This window comes from Acanthochromis polyacanthus, chromosome 7, assembly GCF_021347895.1.
Source record: "Acanthochromis polyacanthus isolate Apoly-LR-REF ecotype Palm Island chromosome 7, KAUST_Apoly_ChrSc, whole genome shotgun sequence".
Lineage (NCBI taxonomy): Eukaryota > Metazoa > Chordata > Actinopteri > Pomacentridae > Acanthochromis > Acanthochromis polyacanthus.
In genome coordinates, this window is record NC_067119.1 from 29,792,594 (window position 1) to 29,813,165 (window position 20,572).

Genomic DNA, 20,572 nt, shown 5'->3' on the forward strand with positions numbered 1-20,572 from the left:
TAAAATATCGTAACGGCGGCATTGTACAAGTATTGCTTTAAGAGAGTTTATGTCTTCTTTCTTTCTTTCTTTTACAAATTCATTCATGGTACTGCTTAAAAACGAGTGTAAAATACAGAAGCTACCCTACATTTTTGTCACAATATACTACAGTGCATTTTCATAAATTAAAATATATAATTAAAAGGAAACCTCAAGCAGAAAATACGTCACTGACATCTTCATTTAAAAAAATCCCGTTAAATTTAAATCTAATATGCACAGAAAAGTGTCTGCAGCCCAATCAAGAAATCGTTTATCTTATTATCAGCTATTGTGATGCTTTTATTTTTGCACAATTGCGTAATCTCTGGTGTTATTGTGATGACAGAAACTTGACGGAGCTCTCAGTGTCAGGCCTCCTGAGCGACTCTAGTTGTTGCTGTGAATGTACAGTAAGAAGTCTCATCTGTGATTTATCTCCTGAAATCATAAAGGAACCTGATTACACTGTCTGCTTATTTACATATTCTAAAAATGATCCACTAAACATTTTACTTGGACTGCTTATAGGTGACATTTTGGGTAATCCATTGAAAGATGTGTTGCACATAATCTTGTTGCTGCTGGTCTGATGACATGTACACCACTTTGGTCAACTCAGATTATGTCAAACGTGTTATGATTTATTAAAGTTTATAATTTCATTCAGCAGACATACATCTAAGAGTAGATATAAAATCAGATAGGTAGGCGAGGCAGCACGAAGGACCAAAGTTTATTTTCTTTAAATATTCTGAAGTGAAAAAAATTTGAAGGTAATCAAATCATAAGAGACTGCAGCTTTGAAATTATTAGCATTATAGTTGCTTTGTAACTATTTCAATAATGCCATTTCACCTGATATTTCCAAAGAAAATTAAGTTCAGTGTCAACAACATTATGCCTCCGTTTATCATTTAACATAGCACAACTTACACAGTGGCTCTACAAAGGAACAAAGCATCCAGACATCTGGAACTGAATAACATAGTATTTTACTTTATGATCAAAATGACAAAAGTCAGACAAAAAACAACAAAACAAGACAAACTATTACAAAAATGAGAAACAAAATGTCAACAGCCTGACACAAAATGACAAAAGAGAGAAACAAAATGACCAAAAAATAGACAAATGACACAAGCGAGACAAAAAGGGAACACAAAATGAAAAAAATTAGAAACAAAACAACAAAAACATGAGACAAGTGACAAAAGTCAGACAAAAAACAAAAAAAAAACAGACAAAATATTCTATAAATGAGACATTACATGACAAAAGCAACCATGAGCAAAATAGTATTTTACTATAGCCTATGATCAAAACAACTCATCATGGTCTAGAAATTATCTAAAATTTATGGTTTTACAAACTGCGACAGACTGGCGACCTGTCCAGGGTGTCCCCTGCCTTCGCCCGAGTCAGCTGGGATAGGCTCCAGCACCCCCCGCGACCCTAGTGAGAATGGATGGATGGATGGTTTTACAAATTTACAGTTTGCAGTTAATGTCCATCCATCCATTCTCTATACACCGCTTTATCCTCACTACGGTTGCAGGGGGTGCTGGAGCCTATCCCAGCTGACTCGGGCGAAGGCAGGGGACACCCTGGACAGGTCGACAGTTAATGTCTTCTCAGTAATTTTTACTCTTTATAAAGCCGTAATATAGACCGGATTGGACCCTCTGGAGGGCCGGTTTTGGCCCGCGCGCTGCATGTTTGACACCCCTGCCTTAAGAAAACATTTAAAACTTAACTTTAACTTTATTATCCCTGACATTTAAGTTTTTGACATATGGATAATGTCAAATAACATTCACCAGGGTTGCTTGGAAAAAGCTAAGAATTCAGGATAGCTTGCTAGCTGGAGCTACAGCTAGCTAATATAGCATTGCACTATCAGATTAACAAAGTCAGTTATTCTTTAGGACAGATAATGCTCTTTTGTACTGGTTAGCTTTATTGCTATATTAGATGATGGCATACATAATTTATCAGAAATCTATTTTAGCTACAAAACATTACACAAAACTATCTAAAGTGTGTCTTTGCATTAGAGGTGTTTTGATTGTAAATAATTATCTTCAGAAAACTGTTTCAAGGAACACCTGTCCAACAGTCTACACATGTAGACAACACATTGTTGAAGGTTAAGCCAGTGATTTGGGTCACATTTCAGATTCTATGAGTTCTAGCAAATAGTGATTCCTCCATGAATCTTCTCACATTTTTAATTTCAGTATACAGTATGTTCAAATGATTCACTATGTCAGTAAAGGTCAACGATCAAAACAGGATTTTTACATCTAGTGGCATATTTTTACTGTTTTTACTGAAGTAAGGGATCTGAATAGCTACTTATTCCATCACTAAAATGCACAAATTCCATCTTGTAACATCCAGCATGTCTCTCTTTTTAACTTAGTCCAACTCATCTGAGTCATATTTCTAACACTTAATGCTTTAGAAAGGAGACAGTTGAGTCATTTGTGAGTTAATTAACCAGGACAATATTTTACTGTTTGCTGTGTTACTGTGACAAAGAGAGTTAAATGTGAGAGCTCTGGATGATCTTTTAGTCAGTGGCTGTGATACCACCATCTGCTGGACAGAGCTGACACCATACTGCCTCTTCATTGAATCATTCACATGTTCACAGGCTGAATGTCCATCTATCCATTCTCTATACACCGCTTTATCCTCACTAGGGTTGTGGGGGGTGCTGGAGCCCATCCCAGCTGACTTGGGCGAAGGCAGGGGACACCCTGGACAGATATCCAGTCTGTCACAGCAGGCTGAATGTGACATTAGTAAACGCTGCATTGAAGAGCAAAAACAGGTGTATCATTAACCTGGTAATTTACTGGAATCTCTGAAACTCCATATTTGCCATATTTTTCAGGACTCAGTAGAGTATTTGCCATTTGTTATTGTGTCACTGGTGGCATCTGTTGGTTTTCAATTTAAGACAAATTCTGCAAAATGGTGTTTTAATTGAATCTGTTGTAACTTTTAAGACCTAAAACATGGTTATTCATCAAATTTGAGCAACTGAAGGGTGCAGACAATTCAGATTTTCCATGTTGTACTTCATTGTGGCAGCATGTTTTAAAAAAAATAGTGTGCAAGTTTTTACAGTATACTTTTGTGGAGTTTGCGGGTTCCATTATGTAACTGTTGCAAACAGCCATATGTGTTCTTTTATTTTGAGCTGACACTGTATGTGTGTAATCACATCAACAGAGGTCAAATCCAACACCATTATTTGTTGTTACTGAACAATCTGTGTTTGGATGCTGCAGCGGTAAATAACAGAGAATGTTAATGACATAAAGCTTTCTAAATGTAAAGGACAGATTATAACCTACATTCTTCTTTTACTAAGCAGCTTTGAAGGGACTTTACTAAATTTGATCCGTAAATCTTGCAGACATTAATGGCTGGCAGGAAACTCTGGACCTTGAGAGCAGATGATATTAATCCCTGTGAAATGTGCACGGATGTAGACTGATGAGTTGTTTGCAGTTCAGCTTCATGAACAATTTATGGATAAATGAAGAAACTTTTTGATGTTAAAATATGACTTTCTTCATAAAAATAACAATTAGAGTACGTACCATACAGCATGTAGTAAGTGAGCCCACTGAAATACGGGGGTAGATGCCAATGTGGAATAAATGAAAAGGACAAGGGAGCGTGACTCATTGTTTAGTCCAGCTATGTTTGTCACTGATATGTTTGACTTGTTTGAACAAACTGCTATAAGTACTGTAAGAAAAATAGACAGAGTGAATTTCATGTTAAATCTGCTATTCTTCCATTTGGTTTAGAACTTCTTAAGATACTTTGTAGAACCTTATACACTGTCCAAAAAAAAAGTCTCCACCTGGATTTAACTAAACAAATAGTTTAGCTTATAGCTTATAGAAATAATGCCACAGTGAATGTGGCCATACTCAAAGCTAAAGGCAATCCAATTAAATATTAGAGTATGCAACTTTTTTTGGGATGGGCAGTGTATCTTAAAATTTCTCTCCAGTCACTGATTTTACCCCTAAATACTCATCTCAGTGTATTGTTTTGTTCCAAGAAAATAATCCTGTATTGCCTTCAAATGGTTCAGATGTACCTGTAGACTATTGCTTCCTGATCTATGAAATCCTTCCCTCTATCTCCACTCCATCCCTTCATCCCTTCTGCAGCTGGAGCACACCAGCTCACCTACAACTCTACTCAAACACTGTAAAAGTACTCTAAGTTACAATGGCAAGTTGTAATATTAGACTAATTTGGATATTTGTGTTCATATACAATATATAGTGCTTGTTTTGCTCGTGGTAGTCTACAGCTATGAAAGCACCACATTCACATGTTAACAAGGCAAAAAGTAGATTCATTGTTAATGAATTCAACTTTTGTTTTCTAATTGGATGATCACATTATTTACGCTCTAAAAGGTAAAGTGGTTGCCATGGTATGTTACAAATACCTTATGTACTATAAATGCCTTTTAGCTCCTCAGAACAGTTGCTTTCAACTGTTGTAAGATCGAGGCTAGTGGGTGAGAGTGGTACATTCACAGTGGCAGCTTTGGGATAGTCTTTCACATTCAATTTAATGCTTCTCTTCCATTGGCAATTAAGAAAAACCTCAAGGTGCACATGCTTTCAGTGGCTTTTGGTTGCTCTTAGTGGTCTTTAGTATTTTTTTTTTAAAGAAATTGATCTTACAAGCTTTTTTGAACCAGCTTTCATCCTGTTTTTTCAAATTATCTGTGGTCTTGCCTTTCTAATAACATGCACAACACTTTCGTCAGCTCCGGTTGTTTTAAAATGTGCAATATTTTATTTGATTTGTATCATAATATATGAGAAAAAATGTCCTATTTCTTTGTGGCCTCTTTCCTCAGGTGTGACCTGTGGTTTGCATGTCAACTCCAGTTCAGCTCTTATTCTTATGACACACTACACTAACAAGACTAGCTTAAGTCTGGTAGTTCTACTTAAACGTCACTGCATTAACGATTGAAGTCCCTAATTGTTTTAACTGGTCACCATGACAGTAAATAAAAGGTGAACATACTTTATGGCTCATGTCATCATGTAGCAGCTTTGCAGAATGCCAGACTGTGCTGTTAATCAGCAGGGCAATAATCTGATATCCAATAAGAGGATTCACTGCAAGGCAAAGGTATGTTAGATACAGGACTTCTTTGGAGGAGAGATTTAATCACTACTACCTATCAGTTCTGTGTTGTGCCATATCACAGCCTCACACCTGATGTCTCTCTATAGGTTTCATATAAAAACAAGAGACTGTTTTTCAAATATGTGGCCTTGACTTCATGTCTGAAAAATCCTGCACCCCCTCCCAATCAGTAGGCTAATGCTTAAAGCCCTTATCCTCTTTTATGTGTCCACCAGCCCCCTTCACCAAAGGAATCTTAAACCAGTACAAAATACAACCAATATAAACAATTTAAAGACAATTCTAAAAAAAAAAAAAAAAAAAAACTTTTGCAACTAAAAAAATTTGCAATGTTTTTCATACAAACAGAAGGGGTGGTGTTGTGTTTGTTGTGTTGTGGTTTTCTTCAGGCAACATGACAATAACAAAAGACATGCAATAGTATTTTCTATCCCTCTGATATGACTTCTTGAGTAATCTGTAGGGATTTCAGGAAGATTAATGCATGGCATATTACCTATACATTCATAAACATTGTGAGAAACAACAACTCTACTTGTTCCCTCTAATGTCTTTAATTCACTCAACAGCAGCTGAAAGCTTCACATCATAATATATTTTATAAAAGTGGGTGTATTCTTGGTAGTCATTTGTGGAGATGCACCGCTGAGAGGCAACGTCATGTCAGTCAGGCAGCTCAGCGGAGGATAATGGTATTTAGATGTCCTGTAAGCACGCGGATCCTCTCAGTCAGCAACATTAATGGGGCCATGAGGCATCCTGCTCATGTCCTCCATGCTTAGGTAGAGGGGGTATTAGACAGCAGTAATGCTGGACGCTCTGTCTGCTCTGTAGTCTGGGGGATCGACATGGGGAGTACCAGGAAGGCGGTCAACGTATGGAACAGGAGACAGAGTCTCTTCTCCAACTACAAAGTCACAGATTCAGAAATTAATCGAAGACCGTCTGAGATTGTTTACCCTTTAGCCAAGGAAAGCTGTGTGAAGACATGGAACTCTATGCAGGAGCTAAGCAGGGACATCTATGACATTTACGCCGAGTATGAGGATGACGATGATGACAATGCTCCATACAGCTTCTCCAAGCAGATTTCGCCCTCCAAGAAGAACTACATGATCAACATCAATGTCGGGGGGAAGCCCTACCAGATTGCTTATAAGATGGCTGCCAAGTACCCAAAGACCAGAATAGGACGACTGGCCACCTACACAGACCACAACATGAAGCTGGACCTATGCGACGACTACACAGTGACCAACAATGAGTATTTCTTTGACAGGGACCCGGATGTCTTCCACAGCATCTTCAACTTCTACAGGACAGGCGTTCTCTGGATCAAGGATGAACTGTGTCCCCGCAACTTTCTGGAGGAGATCAACTACTGGGGCGTGAGGATCAAGAACACCCACCGCTGCTGCCGCATCTCCTTTGAGGAGAGGCAGGATGAGCTGAACGAGCAGCTGAAGATCCAGAGGGAGCTGGAAGCTGAGGTGGAGATCGAGGAGAATGAGGAGCTGTTTCATGACATGTTCATGGGGCAGAAGCGCCGAGCCATCTGGAACCTGATGGAGAAGCCGTTTTCATCTGTCAAGGCCAAGCTCATGGCTGTGGCCTCCAGTCTGTTTGTCCTGATCTCCCTGGTGGCCATGACTCTCAACACTGTGGAGGAGATGCAATACAAAACTGCTGCAGGCCAGCTCAGTGGCAAAACCTACTGGGAATACGTGGAGTCCATGTGCATCGCCTTCTTCACCACAGAGTACCTGCTGCGTCTCATTTCCACTCCTGACCTCAAAGCCTTCAGCAGGAGCGTCCTCAACACTGTGGACCTCATCGCCATCCTGCCTCAGTATCTGCAGGCCATCCTGGAGTTCTTTGACAGCGAGGAAAACTACATGAAGCATGAGGCCGACATACAGGCGGTGGGGCAAGTGGGAAAGCTGGGGCAAGTGTTGAGGATCATGAGACTGATGCGAATCTTTCGTATCTTGAAGCTGGCCAGGCACTCCACAGGTCTGAGGGCGTTTGGTTTCACTCTGCGTCAGTGCTACCAGCAGGTGGGCTGCCTCTTCCTCTTCATCGCCATGGGCATCTTCAGCTTCTCCGCCATGGTTTACACCGTGGAGCATGACATGCCGCAGACGAACTTTACCAGCATCCCTCATGCCTGGTGGTGGGCAGCTGTAAGTTGACTTTTCTTATATTTGCTATTGTAATAGAGCAGGTAGCAACAAAAATGGAAACAGGTTGAATCTAAAAAGCTTCAGGAAGCAGAATAAGTCCTAAAATTAGAAATGTTGTCTAAATCCCTTAAGTAACAAACTGAACTAACCTTTTAAATGAATTAAAATAAAATGCTCTGTCCTCAAATTCCTGTAATGCTGACATAGTTCCTTAATAGTGTGTGAACTGTGTAACGTTATTAGATTACACTCAACACAATGAGGTCAGCTCTGCTTAAGGATGTTCCTCCTCCTGCTTCAGGATGTGTGGCTGCTGTGGGGAGATTGTATATTTACATCAGATTTGTTTAGTTGTGCCACCTTGTCAGTGAGACAGGATGGAATAACCTTAACTCAAATAATGCCTGCACTCGAGTTAAGACTTGGACTGTTAACACAAACCTTTGGGTCTGTCTGTTGCCATAAATAAACCCATTAACAGATCATTCCTCTCCCACTTAGAGCGGGTGGTGGAATCTTACTTCTAATCCAGGGGAAGGAAATGATAATCCTCTGAATGATAGCGATGATTATTGTGAAGTGAACTGAGCTCACAGCTACCAGCTCCCATGAGTCACTGAAACACCCACTCCAGAGTCATTTTTTTTTTTATTTTGCTGCAGAATACCTCATAAAATTGTGGTTGCAAAACATTTTGGAAAACAAAGCCATAGATGAGGGATATCCTGACTACAGTTTTATCACACTATGGCCACAGGGCCTCTTACTAAAAGTCAGATCCTGCCTGAATAAATTCTCATAACAGAACCCAGCTGTGCTTCTATCAGCAGGAAACCTGAACAGGAAACTGAACCAGCACTGCAAAGACTACAGTACAAGGTTAATGACCTCTGCACTGATGACTGGCTCTACAGTTCTGCCATAACAAGCAACATGTAATATTTAAATAGAGTATGTGCGTCTTCTGATATGAAACTCATTAGAAAAAGGCCACAGAATATATTATTCAGTACAGAAACCTAATCATTTAGAGGAAGAATTGGCTCTAATATGTGGCCTATACAAAACAGTCTCAGTGCAATTTCTGTCTGTGATGAATATAACCAGTCACTTCCATGCCATTTCATTTTTCATTGCTAATATCTACACTTAGCAGAACTTAGAGAGCGGTATGGAAGCCTTGACATGTCCCCATTGTCCTACAAAAGAGATCTATGACTGTAATAAGACTGAAAGAAATATGTTTTCTGTTAGGTTGCAGAACATTCAGCATAATGTAGATACTGTTTTTAAAGAGCAATCCTGTATAATATCCTGGTAAAAGTCTGTGATCGCTGATGAAATCCATAAAAATTCTGGAGATCAAAATGACATATTTAGAAGATGTTTGCCCCCCATGAACTGAATCCCTTCATAGTTCCCTACCCTTTAATCAATCACTGCAGCTTGAGCACACCAGCTCACCTACAATCAGAATTAGACTCAAAATGTCTTTATTGTCATTGTATGAAACAACGGAATTGAAAGTGCAGTCCTTATAGTGCATAATAAATAAAATAAATAACAAAAACAAATAAAAAACAAAAAAAACATCGAAGACCATCAATATAAAAGCATTCATAAAAAATCATAAAACCATCCAATCAAACCCATTAAACCCTAGAATTATTTACTGTGTTCTGAGTTTAATGCGTAAATGGCATTTGCATAGAAATAATTTCTGAACTGCAACTGCACTAACACTCTAAGTTACACTGTGGCAAGTTGTAATATTGAAGTAATTCAGCCACAAATGTTAGAACCGCAGCCAGGTCTGATGAAGACTAATAATACAGGAAGTCACACACGATTAGTTGCTTGTATTAATTTTTTGAGACTGTCATCGGTAGGGGGAAATGCTCAGAAAGGCAATGACTGCTTATTTCACTCATATGTCCTCTAGCTAACTTATAAAAGACACCATATTGAAATATTTACAAGGCAAACAAAGACAAATCTTCAAAAGAGTTGGGGTCATTAAAGTCAGGAGAGGAGTCCAGGCTTTGCAGACAGTTCTGCTAATATTATTCTTATGATTTCCACATTATTTACCTTCAATGAAACACTCCCCTGATTTAGATCTCAAATTAAGCTTTAGTTCTGTTAGACACATAGTGTATTTGCAGTGATTCCAGTTTAAATCAAGACTTCCTCTGTCTTCCTCACTACTTTGCAGTACCAGTCAAGTCTTTAGACAAATGATGATACAGGTCACTGTAAAGCCAGCTAACCAGGACACTGATCCATGTTTGTCCATTAGCACTGACTGCTCTCCTCACCACCCTGCAGGTCAGCATCTCCACCGTGGGCTATGGAGATGTCTACCCAGAAACCATGCTGGGTCGCATCTTCGCTTTCATCTGCATCGCCTTTGGAATTATCCTCAACGGTCTGCCCATTTCCATCCTCTTCAACAAGTTCTCGGACTATTACTCCAAACTCAAGTCCAACCAGTACACAGCCTCCCTGAAGCAGAGAGGGAAGGTGAGATTTGCCAAGAGGACGGTGAAAAGGCTCGGACACTGCTTCGGAAACGGCCACTGTCATCCAAACTGATTTGTTGTGTTTTCTTTTATATAATAAAGAGTAATATGCTTGACTGCAAAACAGAGCAAATATGTATGTGATGGGGACAAAGAAATGGAACAGGCACACAAGAATAATCCCCCACCTGGTCTGCAGTGAGTTGGGGGATTTTGTGAGGGATCACACAAGGACATGAGTATCTACAACCTCTCCAGGCCAGGTAGTGGTGAAAAGGACTTATGATACCGATTTTCGAAGACCTCTACAAAAATGAAAAATCGACATGTTACTGGCATACACAGACCAAGCATAACATTATGACTACCTGCCTAATATTGTGTTGGTCCCCTTTATGCTTCTAGAACTCCTCTGATCCAGTGGGACATGGACACAGGTCCTCTGGGGATGTCCTGTGGCACCAAGATGGTAGCAGTGAAATCTATGGGATCAAACTAGATCAGCCTTATCCTGGCACATCCCACATATGCTCAATAAGATTTAGATCTGGGGAATCCACCTTAGCTCTGTCATGGTCCCCAGGCCACTAATGAGCAGTTTTTGCTGTGTTGGGATGCATTGTCCTGCTTAAGGTGGCAACTGGCATCAAGGACTGCAGTGTTTAGGTGGGTGGTACATGTTAAACATCCACATGAATGTCAAGACTCAAGGTTTCCCAGCAGAACGTTGCATTATAACAGCATAATCGATCCTATTCACTTCACTTGTCAGTGGTCAGAATGTTGTGGCTGATTGGTGTATATCTTTATATTTCCACACTGAATGCCATTTCTGTTAAAATACTTTTAAAATTATTTCATCAAAGAGTATTATATATTCAAACTGTGTGTAAAAGCTGTCTTTAAATGGATACAATAATTTAACATGCATTGAATCAAACAATGCAGCTTCACAAATGTGACATCTTAAGTATTCCTCTCAACATTTGTAACTTTTTTAACTTCTTATTTTTCTTTGAAAGACAATCTTTTCCTCCTGATTCTGATTTCCGAAGTGAAATTCAGTAACCTTATCAGTCATCCTATTGTTTGCATTAAGGGGTGCAGTTTTACAGAATGACAAAATGAGCCTTTGTATTACCAGAGCAGCTTCATGGCACAACTCTATCGCATTTAGGAAGATGTACATTTCAGAGGCAGCTTAACCAAGAATCAGCACTAATATAACCTACAAATGTTTCTCCTGACTCCAGCTGCAGTGTTTTAAATGTGTGTTTACAAAAGGAGAAGCATAAGGGCTCTGCAGAGTTTGATAAACCTTTAATACTGGTGCTGCTTCTCATGTGTTCAATAGCTCTGCCTACAGTGTATGCAGTATGATTTATTTGCTGTGCAGCTAAGTCACATAATGCAGTATCTTACCCTGTTCTCAATAAACACTGTTTCCTCATAAAAAGTCTCATTTAGTAAATACAGACACATCATGTTTGTGTGCATCTCTACTGACCTCTTCAGGATGACATTCATTACTGCAAAATCATTTTCCAGCTGTTGGTCTTTTTAATACAAAACAAGAACAGACATGGCACTCCCTGTAATAAAAAAACAGCTGAGCAGCATTCATAATACCATACAGATCGACAGCACAACAGAATGGATCACCGTCTGAATATTTTATGCTGCTTTAATGCTACTTTCTACTTTTATTCCACTACATGTCAGAAGCAAATATTGTACGTTTTGCTCCATCAGCCTTACCATATTTAATTACTTTTTAGATTACAAATTTTCAAACCTTCTTGTCCAATGAAAACCAAATATCTCAAAAATGTCATTATTTTGAATGCTAAATTCTGTTATAAACTGCAAGACTGAACAAAGTATTTCTTTACAGGCTGTACGTCTTAAGCTAAATAAGCTATTTATTTAAGCATCAGTGATTAGCTGCAAATCACATCACAAACAGAAGAGCATCACTGTAGAAAGATTTCAGACATCCTTAAAATTTTACACAATCTCAAATATTTAATGTAATATTTGTGTAAAAATCTTTTTTGCGTTTTAAAAGGTGTGGCTGCATTAGACACACACAAACAAATATTAATTATATATATTTTTTGCTTATTGTTTGCAAGAAAAAATAGCAAAACTAAATTCTACCACAATGAACCAATACTCAGAATTTGTTACTTGTATTGAACGAATGAATGGCTTTTTGTTAAGGATTTGTTTAGTATTATGACTGTGATTGTACTAAAAGAAAATGCAACTGAGCAGTAGCCTAGCCATGCTAGACCCATGTTTCTGACGGCACAAGGGTCTAGGGAAGCTCGACAGGAAGGGAGGCGGGCTAAAAGGTTGTCTATCAAATCCCTCTGCAACAATTGGTTAGGTATACAACCAATCAAACGCAACGAATAGGCTGACGTAGTTCCGAGAGCACCGGCGGATTGTGGCTAAGTCCCATTAGCTTCCCAACCAGCAGAGCCGCGGAGGATTTGCCATATCCCGTCAGCATAAGTCCAAATACGTCTTTCTTCTCAATGAAAACACTTCAGTGCCGTCCTTTGTTTATCTTTTCAAGTTGAATTTAGCTTCAAATCTTTAAGGGCTGTGGCCAAAGCTAACTGCTAACTGTGCCAAAGATAACTGTTTATTGTGCGCTGGTTGTTTCTGTCAGAATCGTCACGCCTCTGTCGTCACTTCGTTACGCCCGCCTTCTTACTCTACACTTCATGGTGATTGGTCCGGCCAGTTTTAGGAGCATCCACCTCGAGCCTTATGGAGGTAACTAGACCCACCCTGGCAGAGAATTAAATTCGTTGCCGTGGGTCGTCTAGCGCGGCTAGGCTAACTGAGCAGTGCAGTGAAGAGTGATTCTTAATGCAATATACATGCAAATGTATGGGGTGTCTGAAAACATTTTCCCACCAACAATGATGGTATAAAATGTGAATCATCACTGAGTGTTTCAATAAACCCAACAGCACATAAACTCGTTAAATAAGCTCCACTTGTACTTACATATCTGACTCCCTTTCACAGTTCAGTCCTGTTTGGGGCAATGCTTCTTTTAAATCAGGCAAGCCAGATGTTGGATTTCAGCTGAGGGCAAAGAAAGGCCTAAATAAAATATCTGACATTTATAAATAAGAGGTTTTAATGACTCTTTAGGAGGTCTCTCTAATTTATAATATTTCAAAGAGTAAACATCTTCAACTGAGGAATTTTATATCTTCTACACAGAATCAGTCCTTAGCACATCCTGCTCTTACTTCTCTAGAAGAAATAATTTCAAAGAACCATAATAAAAATGGACTGAATTAACCCTATCTGGACATGATAAGCAGACAAGAAAAAAATATGAAAATCCTAGGGCTAAAATACAACTTTAGCAACTGCAAGTGATCAACACAACTGATGACACTGATGCGCAAAATGCAACATCAACATTTTAATTGACACGTTTATTTATAAATTCATCATTTTTTATATTTTATATGGTTTTTCTCAGTATCTTACATAATTGGTGCATCATGATCCCAGTTGTTTTTGGCTAAAGTCATTGATCCGTTGCAGTCAGTGGTGCAGTTTGAGATAATATTAACTACAGTAGAGTCTGAGTGTAAAAGTTTCCAAAGACCCAAAGCTTCCAAAGTATGGGAGTATTTCAGATGATCGCAGAACAACAAGGTGGTTTGTACACTGTGCAGAATTTTAATGGCAGACCACAACAACACAGCACAATTCACAAACACCTGAAGACAAACCTCACACAAGGAACTTCACATTTGTTAGCTTGTGTACCATACATTAGTGAAAATAAAATAAAGTAAGCTATATAAAAAACACTAGAATTGAAAAGTAAGAAGTAATACTGGCAGTGTGTACTTTCATTAATTTACAAAAAATCTATGAAATTTTAATTGTATATGTGTGTGATGCTTTTTTCAAATCAATCCGTTAGTCAGCATTTTCTGTGTTGACTGATCCTTATTTCATATGTTCACTGTGAGGAGCTGCATCTTGTTCATTTTGATAATATTTTAATTGTATGTCTTAAAGACAAAACTTGCTTTGTTTCAGGACATTACAATGATTGGATTTCTTTCCAACTCTTTCATATTATTTATTGAATACATAACTTAAAAGAACAGGCTGATCGATCAAAGTGTACCTTATCACTGGCTCAAACCCTGGAAAGGATTATAGGGATGCTGTGTTGGCAAACAGTGGCACTGTTAGCATTTGTCTTACTAAAGATTACACAAAATGCTGTTTGCTCTTCCAATAGAAAGGTTTATTCATTAGTGAAATGTTTCATTGTTGAATATATAGATATATTTTGTCAGCCTTCATGCTGTTCATAAATTTTGAATAGAATAAAATATAATGTGTTTTATAGCACATAAAACCAAAAACATGTAATCAAAATCCATCATGCAATTTAAAAGATTTTTTTCATTTTTTTTTTTTAAATGAGTCCAAAAATAATCTCTAAGACCTGGCATCCACACATGTGGACATCTTTTTTAATGGAATATTGTTCATAATAATGCTAATAATAAATAATGTCAATAATAAAAAATAACAACAATAATGACAATATAAATATAATATTAATATAATAAAATATAATACATGTAATAATCTAATATTAAATATCATCCAATTATTACATTTATTGGTTACTTACCTCATGAACATGAGCATTGACGAACTCCACAAAAGAGAGATAGAGCGGGGTTACAGCTGTGTCTGGGAGAAGCGAAAAGTGAAAGTAAACAGAAAGTAAACAGAATGGTCAGTGACGCTTCTCCCAGAAACAGCTGTAACGCTGCTCTATCTCTCTTTTGTGGAGTTCGTCAATGCTGGTGGATGTTCTGAAGCATGTGTTGTGATATTCTGAACATAGTAGAGGCCACACTCGCGGTAGGAAAAATCGGCACCCATCGCTTTCATTGCATAGCGGCAATAAAGTGCGATTAGCAGCGAAACAGCTGAACAGATTCTCCTCATATTTTTCCAGTATTGGCATTTAGTGACCCTAAACTGTGGAGGCTGACATGACATTTGGCCGGAGTCCTCCTTTAACACATTTCAAGTTTGAAAGTAGAAAAACAAAATGGACAAAGTCAACCCAAAAATTTTGATCCGAGCACTCTCTTTAGAAGACAGTTTTTTTGACCCTCAACTGACCAAATGCTTATACCTGAATCTGCATATTAAAGGAACAAGTTTTAAACATCGTCAAACACGCACTCAAACTACAAGCTTATTTCTCAGTGACCGGACTTTCGGTGACATTTTGAGGACATCAAGCTCCAGAAAGAGCTTTTGGAAAACCTCAAAGACGTACTTAGTTTAGGTGGGTAGCTCATGTTGACTACATATATGACGCCCATGAGCAACAGGCATGCCTTGCTCACACTTTCACATTTGTCCAGTACCTGGGTTCCCTCAACCACAATAGTGATATGATCCTTCAATTCCATGTGAGACAAAAATCTTCATCACATATTCAGCCTGGTCTTCTTCAATGGCTTCTCGGCTGGTGTCCTGTAAAATATAGGTGAATTTATGTTTAGGTGCATAGTATCGTGTGCTTGTTCAGGCCACCATTAATTTATGAAAATGGACACCTCGTAGGTCATTATCCCTTACATAAAGCCTAGGATTAACAAAATCTCACCTCCTAGATACCAAGCGGTCCGTGCATGAAGTATAATTCGTTGTTGTTGCTTACACTGTACAAAGAAAACACTCGTTTTCGGGGCATTTCCTATTTCACTGACGTATGGAGTGAAAAGCAATTCTGCACAACACAGCGACCGCTTTCCCCTTATCCAAGTTGCACAATGAAAATTGAAAGAAGGAGAGCCTTCAAAGTAAAGCATGGCGTTTCGAATGATGCGTATGAGACGGCGTAGTTTAAGGTTCAAGAAATGAAAAAGCACAGCAATATCCTACATAATTAACATAAGTCGTAACTAATATGCCAGCAGTGTCCCACGCTATTGACATCGGAAGACACCCGACAGGATCAATAAACTAGCTAGCTGTGGTGGCTAATTACCAGCCATAGTGCTAAATATTTTTTTGCAGCTAATGTGAAATATGGGGCCAGCGTGTTATTTTTATGCTTAACCACAAGGTGGGGCATCATCATTAATACCCAATAAGAGGGCAGGTGATCAGCAGCAGATATTTAGCTGGGGAAGCAAATACACACGTGGACAAAATTGTTGGTACCCCTCAGTTAAAGAAGGAAAAACCCACAATTCTCACTGAAATCACTTGAAACTCACAAAAGTAACAATAAATAAAAATTTATTGAAAATTAAATAATCAAAAACAGCCATTACTTTTGAATTGCTGATTAACATAATTATTTAAAAAACAAACTAATGAAACAGGCCTGGACAAAAATGATGGTACCTCTATAAAAGATTGAAAACTATTTGACCAGAGTGACATGATTAACTCAGGTGTGTCATTTAATTGACATCACAGGTGTTTCCAAACTCATAATCAGTCAGTCTGCCTATTTAAAGGGAGACAAGTAGTCACCCTGCTGTTTGGTGAAAAGGTGTGTACCACACTGAACATGGACAACAGAAAGCGAAGGAGAGAATTGTCCCAGGACATCCAAAAAAAAATGATAGACAAACATCTTAAAGGTAAAGGCTATAAGACCATCTCTAAACAGCTTGAAGTTCCTGTGACAACAGTGGCTCATATTATTCAGAAGTTCAAGACCCACGGGACAGTAGTCAACCTCCCTGGACGTGGCCGCAAGAGGAAAATTGATGACAAATTGAAGAGACGGATCGTTGGAATTGTATCCAAAGAGCCCAGAGCAACCTCCAAAGAAATTAAAGGTGAACTCCAAGGCCAAGGTACATCAGTGTCAGATCGCACCATTCGTCGTTGTTTGAGCCAAAGTGGACTTCATGGGAGACGACCAAGGAGGACACCACTGCTGAAAAAAACTCATAAAAAAGCCAGACTGGAATTTGCAAAAATGCATGTTGACAAGCCACAAAGCTTCTGGGAGAATGTCCTTTGGACAGATGAGACCAAACTGGAGCTTTTTGGTAAGGCACATCAACTCTATGTTCATAGACTCAAAAACCAAGCATACGAAGAAAAGAACACTGTCCCTACGGTGAAACATGGAGGAGGCTCAGTAATGTTTTGGGGCTGCTTTGCTGCATCTGGCACAGGGTGTCTTGAAAGTGTGCAAGGTACGATGAAATCTGAAGACTATCAAGGCATTCTGGAGAGAAATGTGCTGCCTAGTGTCAGAAAGCTTGGTCTCAGTCGCAGGTCATGGGTCTTCCAACAGGACAACGATCCAAAACACACAGCCAAAAACACCCAAGAATGGCTGAGAGAAAAGCGTTGGACTATTCTAAAGTGGCCTTTTATGAGCCCAGATCTGAATCCCATTGAACATATGTGGAAGGAGCTGAAACATGCCATTTGGAGAAGACACCCATCAAACCTGAGACAACTGAGGAGTGGGCCAAAATACCTGTTGACAGCTGCAGAACGCTCATTGACAAATACAGAAATCGTTTAATTGCAGTGATTGCCTCAAAAGGTTGTGCAACAAAATATTAAGTTATGGGTACCATCATTTTTGTCCAGCCCTATTTCATTAGTTTATTTTTTTAATAATTATGTTAATCAACAATTCAAAAGTGATGGCTGATTTTGATTATCTAATTTTCAATAAATTTTTATTTATTGTTACTTTTGTGAGTTTCAAGTGATTTCAGTGAGAATTGTGGGTTTTTCCTTCTTTAACTGAGGGGTACCAACAATTTTGTCCACGTGTGTAGTATGCTGGTCATGTCAAAATGTCATTGCCGCACTTAAAAATCCCAGCTGGTGAATGTGTGACTTGAAATCCCCCCGAAGAAGAGACGAGCAACCTGCCGGACCTGATGCTTTTAAAGCAATTCTGCAACTCTGATGCGCTTAAACTGGAGTCTGCACTGCAAACAACAACATGAAAAACAATAAAAAATCCTTTTAAAAAAAAACTATATATATATATATATATATATATATATGCCAAGAAGGTCAGGAAAAATACAATAGAATAGTGTTTTGGGGCAAAAAAACTTCACTGTTATTTTGCAGAATGTTCTTGTTTTGTTAAATTATACAAAACTTTTCACAAAGAATTTGCTTTTTTGTTGTTGTTTTGGGCTTTGTTTTGCAGATTTTCCTATTTTTGTAGTTTTTAAATTAAATATTGTACATAAAAATTACTAGAAAAAAATCTTGAAACACTAACATTCCATAACTATTAAAAGAAATTAACTGTTATATTACAGATTTTACATCTAGTGCTCAATTTTACACTGTTAAAGAAAGAAAGACTGTTAAACACTGTTAGAAGGCAGTGAATGGTGTGAGAAAAAATATGTAAATAAACAGTGAAATATAGTAATTTTCAAAAAAAATGTTAATATAAAAAATATAAACTAAATCTAAAAATTTAAATACAAAATACAATTTATTCTTTTAAGTGTATTTGTTGAACAGGTTGTTGGTTTAGTATTTTTTCGTTGTTAACAGATTTTCCCAGTTAAATTGCACACTGTTATAAAGCAGCATAAAATCAATGAAACTCTCTCTATATATGTACACATATATATATATATACATGTCACCTCTCAACAGAAATTAACATTTGTATCTTTGCATCATACTAATTTATAGATGTATAATTCTAAGACTGTTGCCTCAATTTATCTGTCTAATTCATTTTTAGGTTTTTGAGTGCTTAATTCAGTTTATTATGTCGAGTTTTTATATTCAGACAATTAAAAACACAATGAAACATGAAGCTGAATGAACTCCCTCCAGAAATTTCACGAAACTCATGGAATTTATGATAAGCTAATATGTGCGCAGTTATTGAGAGTTAAAACTAGTTTGAAGAAAAGCAGCATTATGGAAATTTTCTGTGTTTCTAACACATGTTAAATCAAGTCATGCTTGTTACTTTCCATGATAATGGCATTTAAATTCTAACCATGACAAAGGTTTGTATTGAATTTAGTCCTTAAAACCACACATATACTCAATAGTTGCCACCTTAGAGATTGCCTTATGTTGTCTTCTTACTCTATAAAAGAACTCTGTAGAATAAACGCTCCCGTGCTGCTACAATGACACTTTGACATGACCAGCATACTATTTGCTTCCCCAGCTAAATGTCTGCTGCTGATCACCTGCCCTCTTATTGGGTATTAATGATGATGCCCCACCTTGTGGTTAAGCATAAAAATAACACGCTGGCCCCACATTTCACATTAGCTGCAAAAAAAAAAAATAGCACTATGGCTGGTAATTAGCCACCACAGCTAGCTAGTTTTATTGATCCTGTCGGGTGTCTTCCGATGTCAATAGCGTGGGACACTGCTGGCATATTAGTTACGACTTATGTTAATTATGTAGGATATTGCTGTGCTTTTTCATTTCCCGAACCTTAAACTACGCCGTCTCATACGCATCATTCGAAACGCCATGCTTTTACTTTGAAGGCTGTGGACTTCCTTCTTTCAATTTTCATTGTGCAACTTGGATAAGGGGAAAGCGGTCGCTGTGTTGTGCAGAATTGCTTTTCACTCCATACGTCAGTGAAATAGGAAATGCCCCCGAAAACGAGTGTTTTCTTTGTACAGTGTAAGCAACAACAACGAATTATACTTCATGCACGGACCCCAAGCGTTACGAAATGTATGCCTCATCTCCACCAAATAGTATTGGCTCTGCCCTGCCCAAACATCGGTTGGTCCGCTGTCCCTCACCCGGTGCGTGCTGCTCGACTGCGGGATTTATTTAGCTAGCAGCAGCTAGGTCGTTTACCACGACCTTCATTATCAACACAAATTTAAACAAACGTCGCGTTGTTCTTCGAGGCTTTATACACAGCTTATAAAACTCAAAATCCCACTCACGGTGAACGTCAACCCTGACGCAGAAAATTACGAGGCAACAGCTTGTCCACAGACCATTTGCCAAGCAACTACACGGAAAGTTCAATGACAAAAGCGGTCCATGGATTTAAGATGAAATAGTTTAACCACACATATCGTGAGGACATGACAGCCGTTAAAACTAGACTTAAACCATGTAATTATATCCACTGTTCGGGCAGGCAATATGTTTGCTAGCCAGGGCATAAGCTAGTAAGTCACAGAAGTAAAAAGCCATTCGTTTATACCTTTATTCATTTGCAATAAATTATGTCCGACTGGAGTGCCATGCAGATTAAAATGACAACAAAGTGGATATAAAAATACTTACACGAATATACGGAGGAATTTCCTTGAAAATTCGGGTGCAAACCGAAGACGACCGCTTCTTTTTCAGGATATTGCGCGCCGTCCGTGACGTCAGACGCCAAGTTTGAATGAGGTTGCCAGTTTTGCAAAGTAAAGTTTACTAGCAATATACAAATTTATCACATAATGAATACATTTAATACAAATTACTTGATAATTGATTGTAATGCTCACATTTTCAAGTTAAGTTAAAAACATACAAACTAATGTCAAGTAGCATTTCATAAAAATATGCATTTTTGAGTAAAAATTGGATAATACAAAACTTGTA

At 38.2% G+C, this 20,572-nt stretch overlaps 1 protein-coding gene and 1 long non-coding RNA gene across 3 annotated transcripts; one reads left to right on the forward strand and one right to left on the reverse strand.

Moving 5' to 3' along the window:
- The first annotated feature begins 5,843 nt into the window (after nt 1-5,843).
- Nucleotides 5,844-10,129, forward strand: LOC110953050 (potassium voltage-gated channel subfamily V member 2-like). Its single transcript, XM_022196874.2, has 2 exons — nt 5,844-7,412; nt 9,741-10,129. Exons 1-2 carry the CDS (start codon nt 6,078-6,080, stop codon nt 10,005-10,007), a joined length of 1,602 nt encoding a protein of 533 aa, XP_022052566.1. The 5' UTR covers nt 5,844-6,077; the 3' UTR covers nt 10,008-10,129.
- LOC127534884 (uncharacterized) lies at nt 7,532-20,358 on the reverse strand. 2 transcript variants are annotated; one of them, XR_007943438.1, is made up of 5 exons: nt 20,264-20,358; nt 15,385-15,493; nt 12,959-13,039; nt 10,123-11,526; nt 7,532-9,917 (listed from the first exon to the last, which is right to left on the reverse strand). It is a non-coding gene; the product is annotated as an uncharacterized LOC127534884 (long non-coding RNA). The 2 variants fall into 2 exon arrangements; XR_007943437.1 differs by lacking the exons at nt 7,532-9,917; nt 10,123-11,526 and having other exon boundaries at nt 12,720-13,039.
- Between the last annotated feature and the right edge of the window lie 214 nt (nt 20,359-20,572).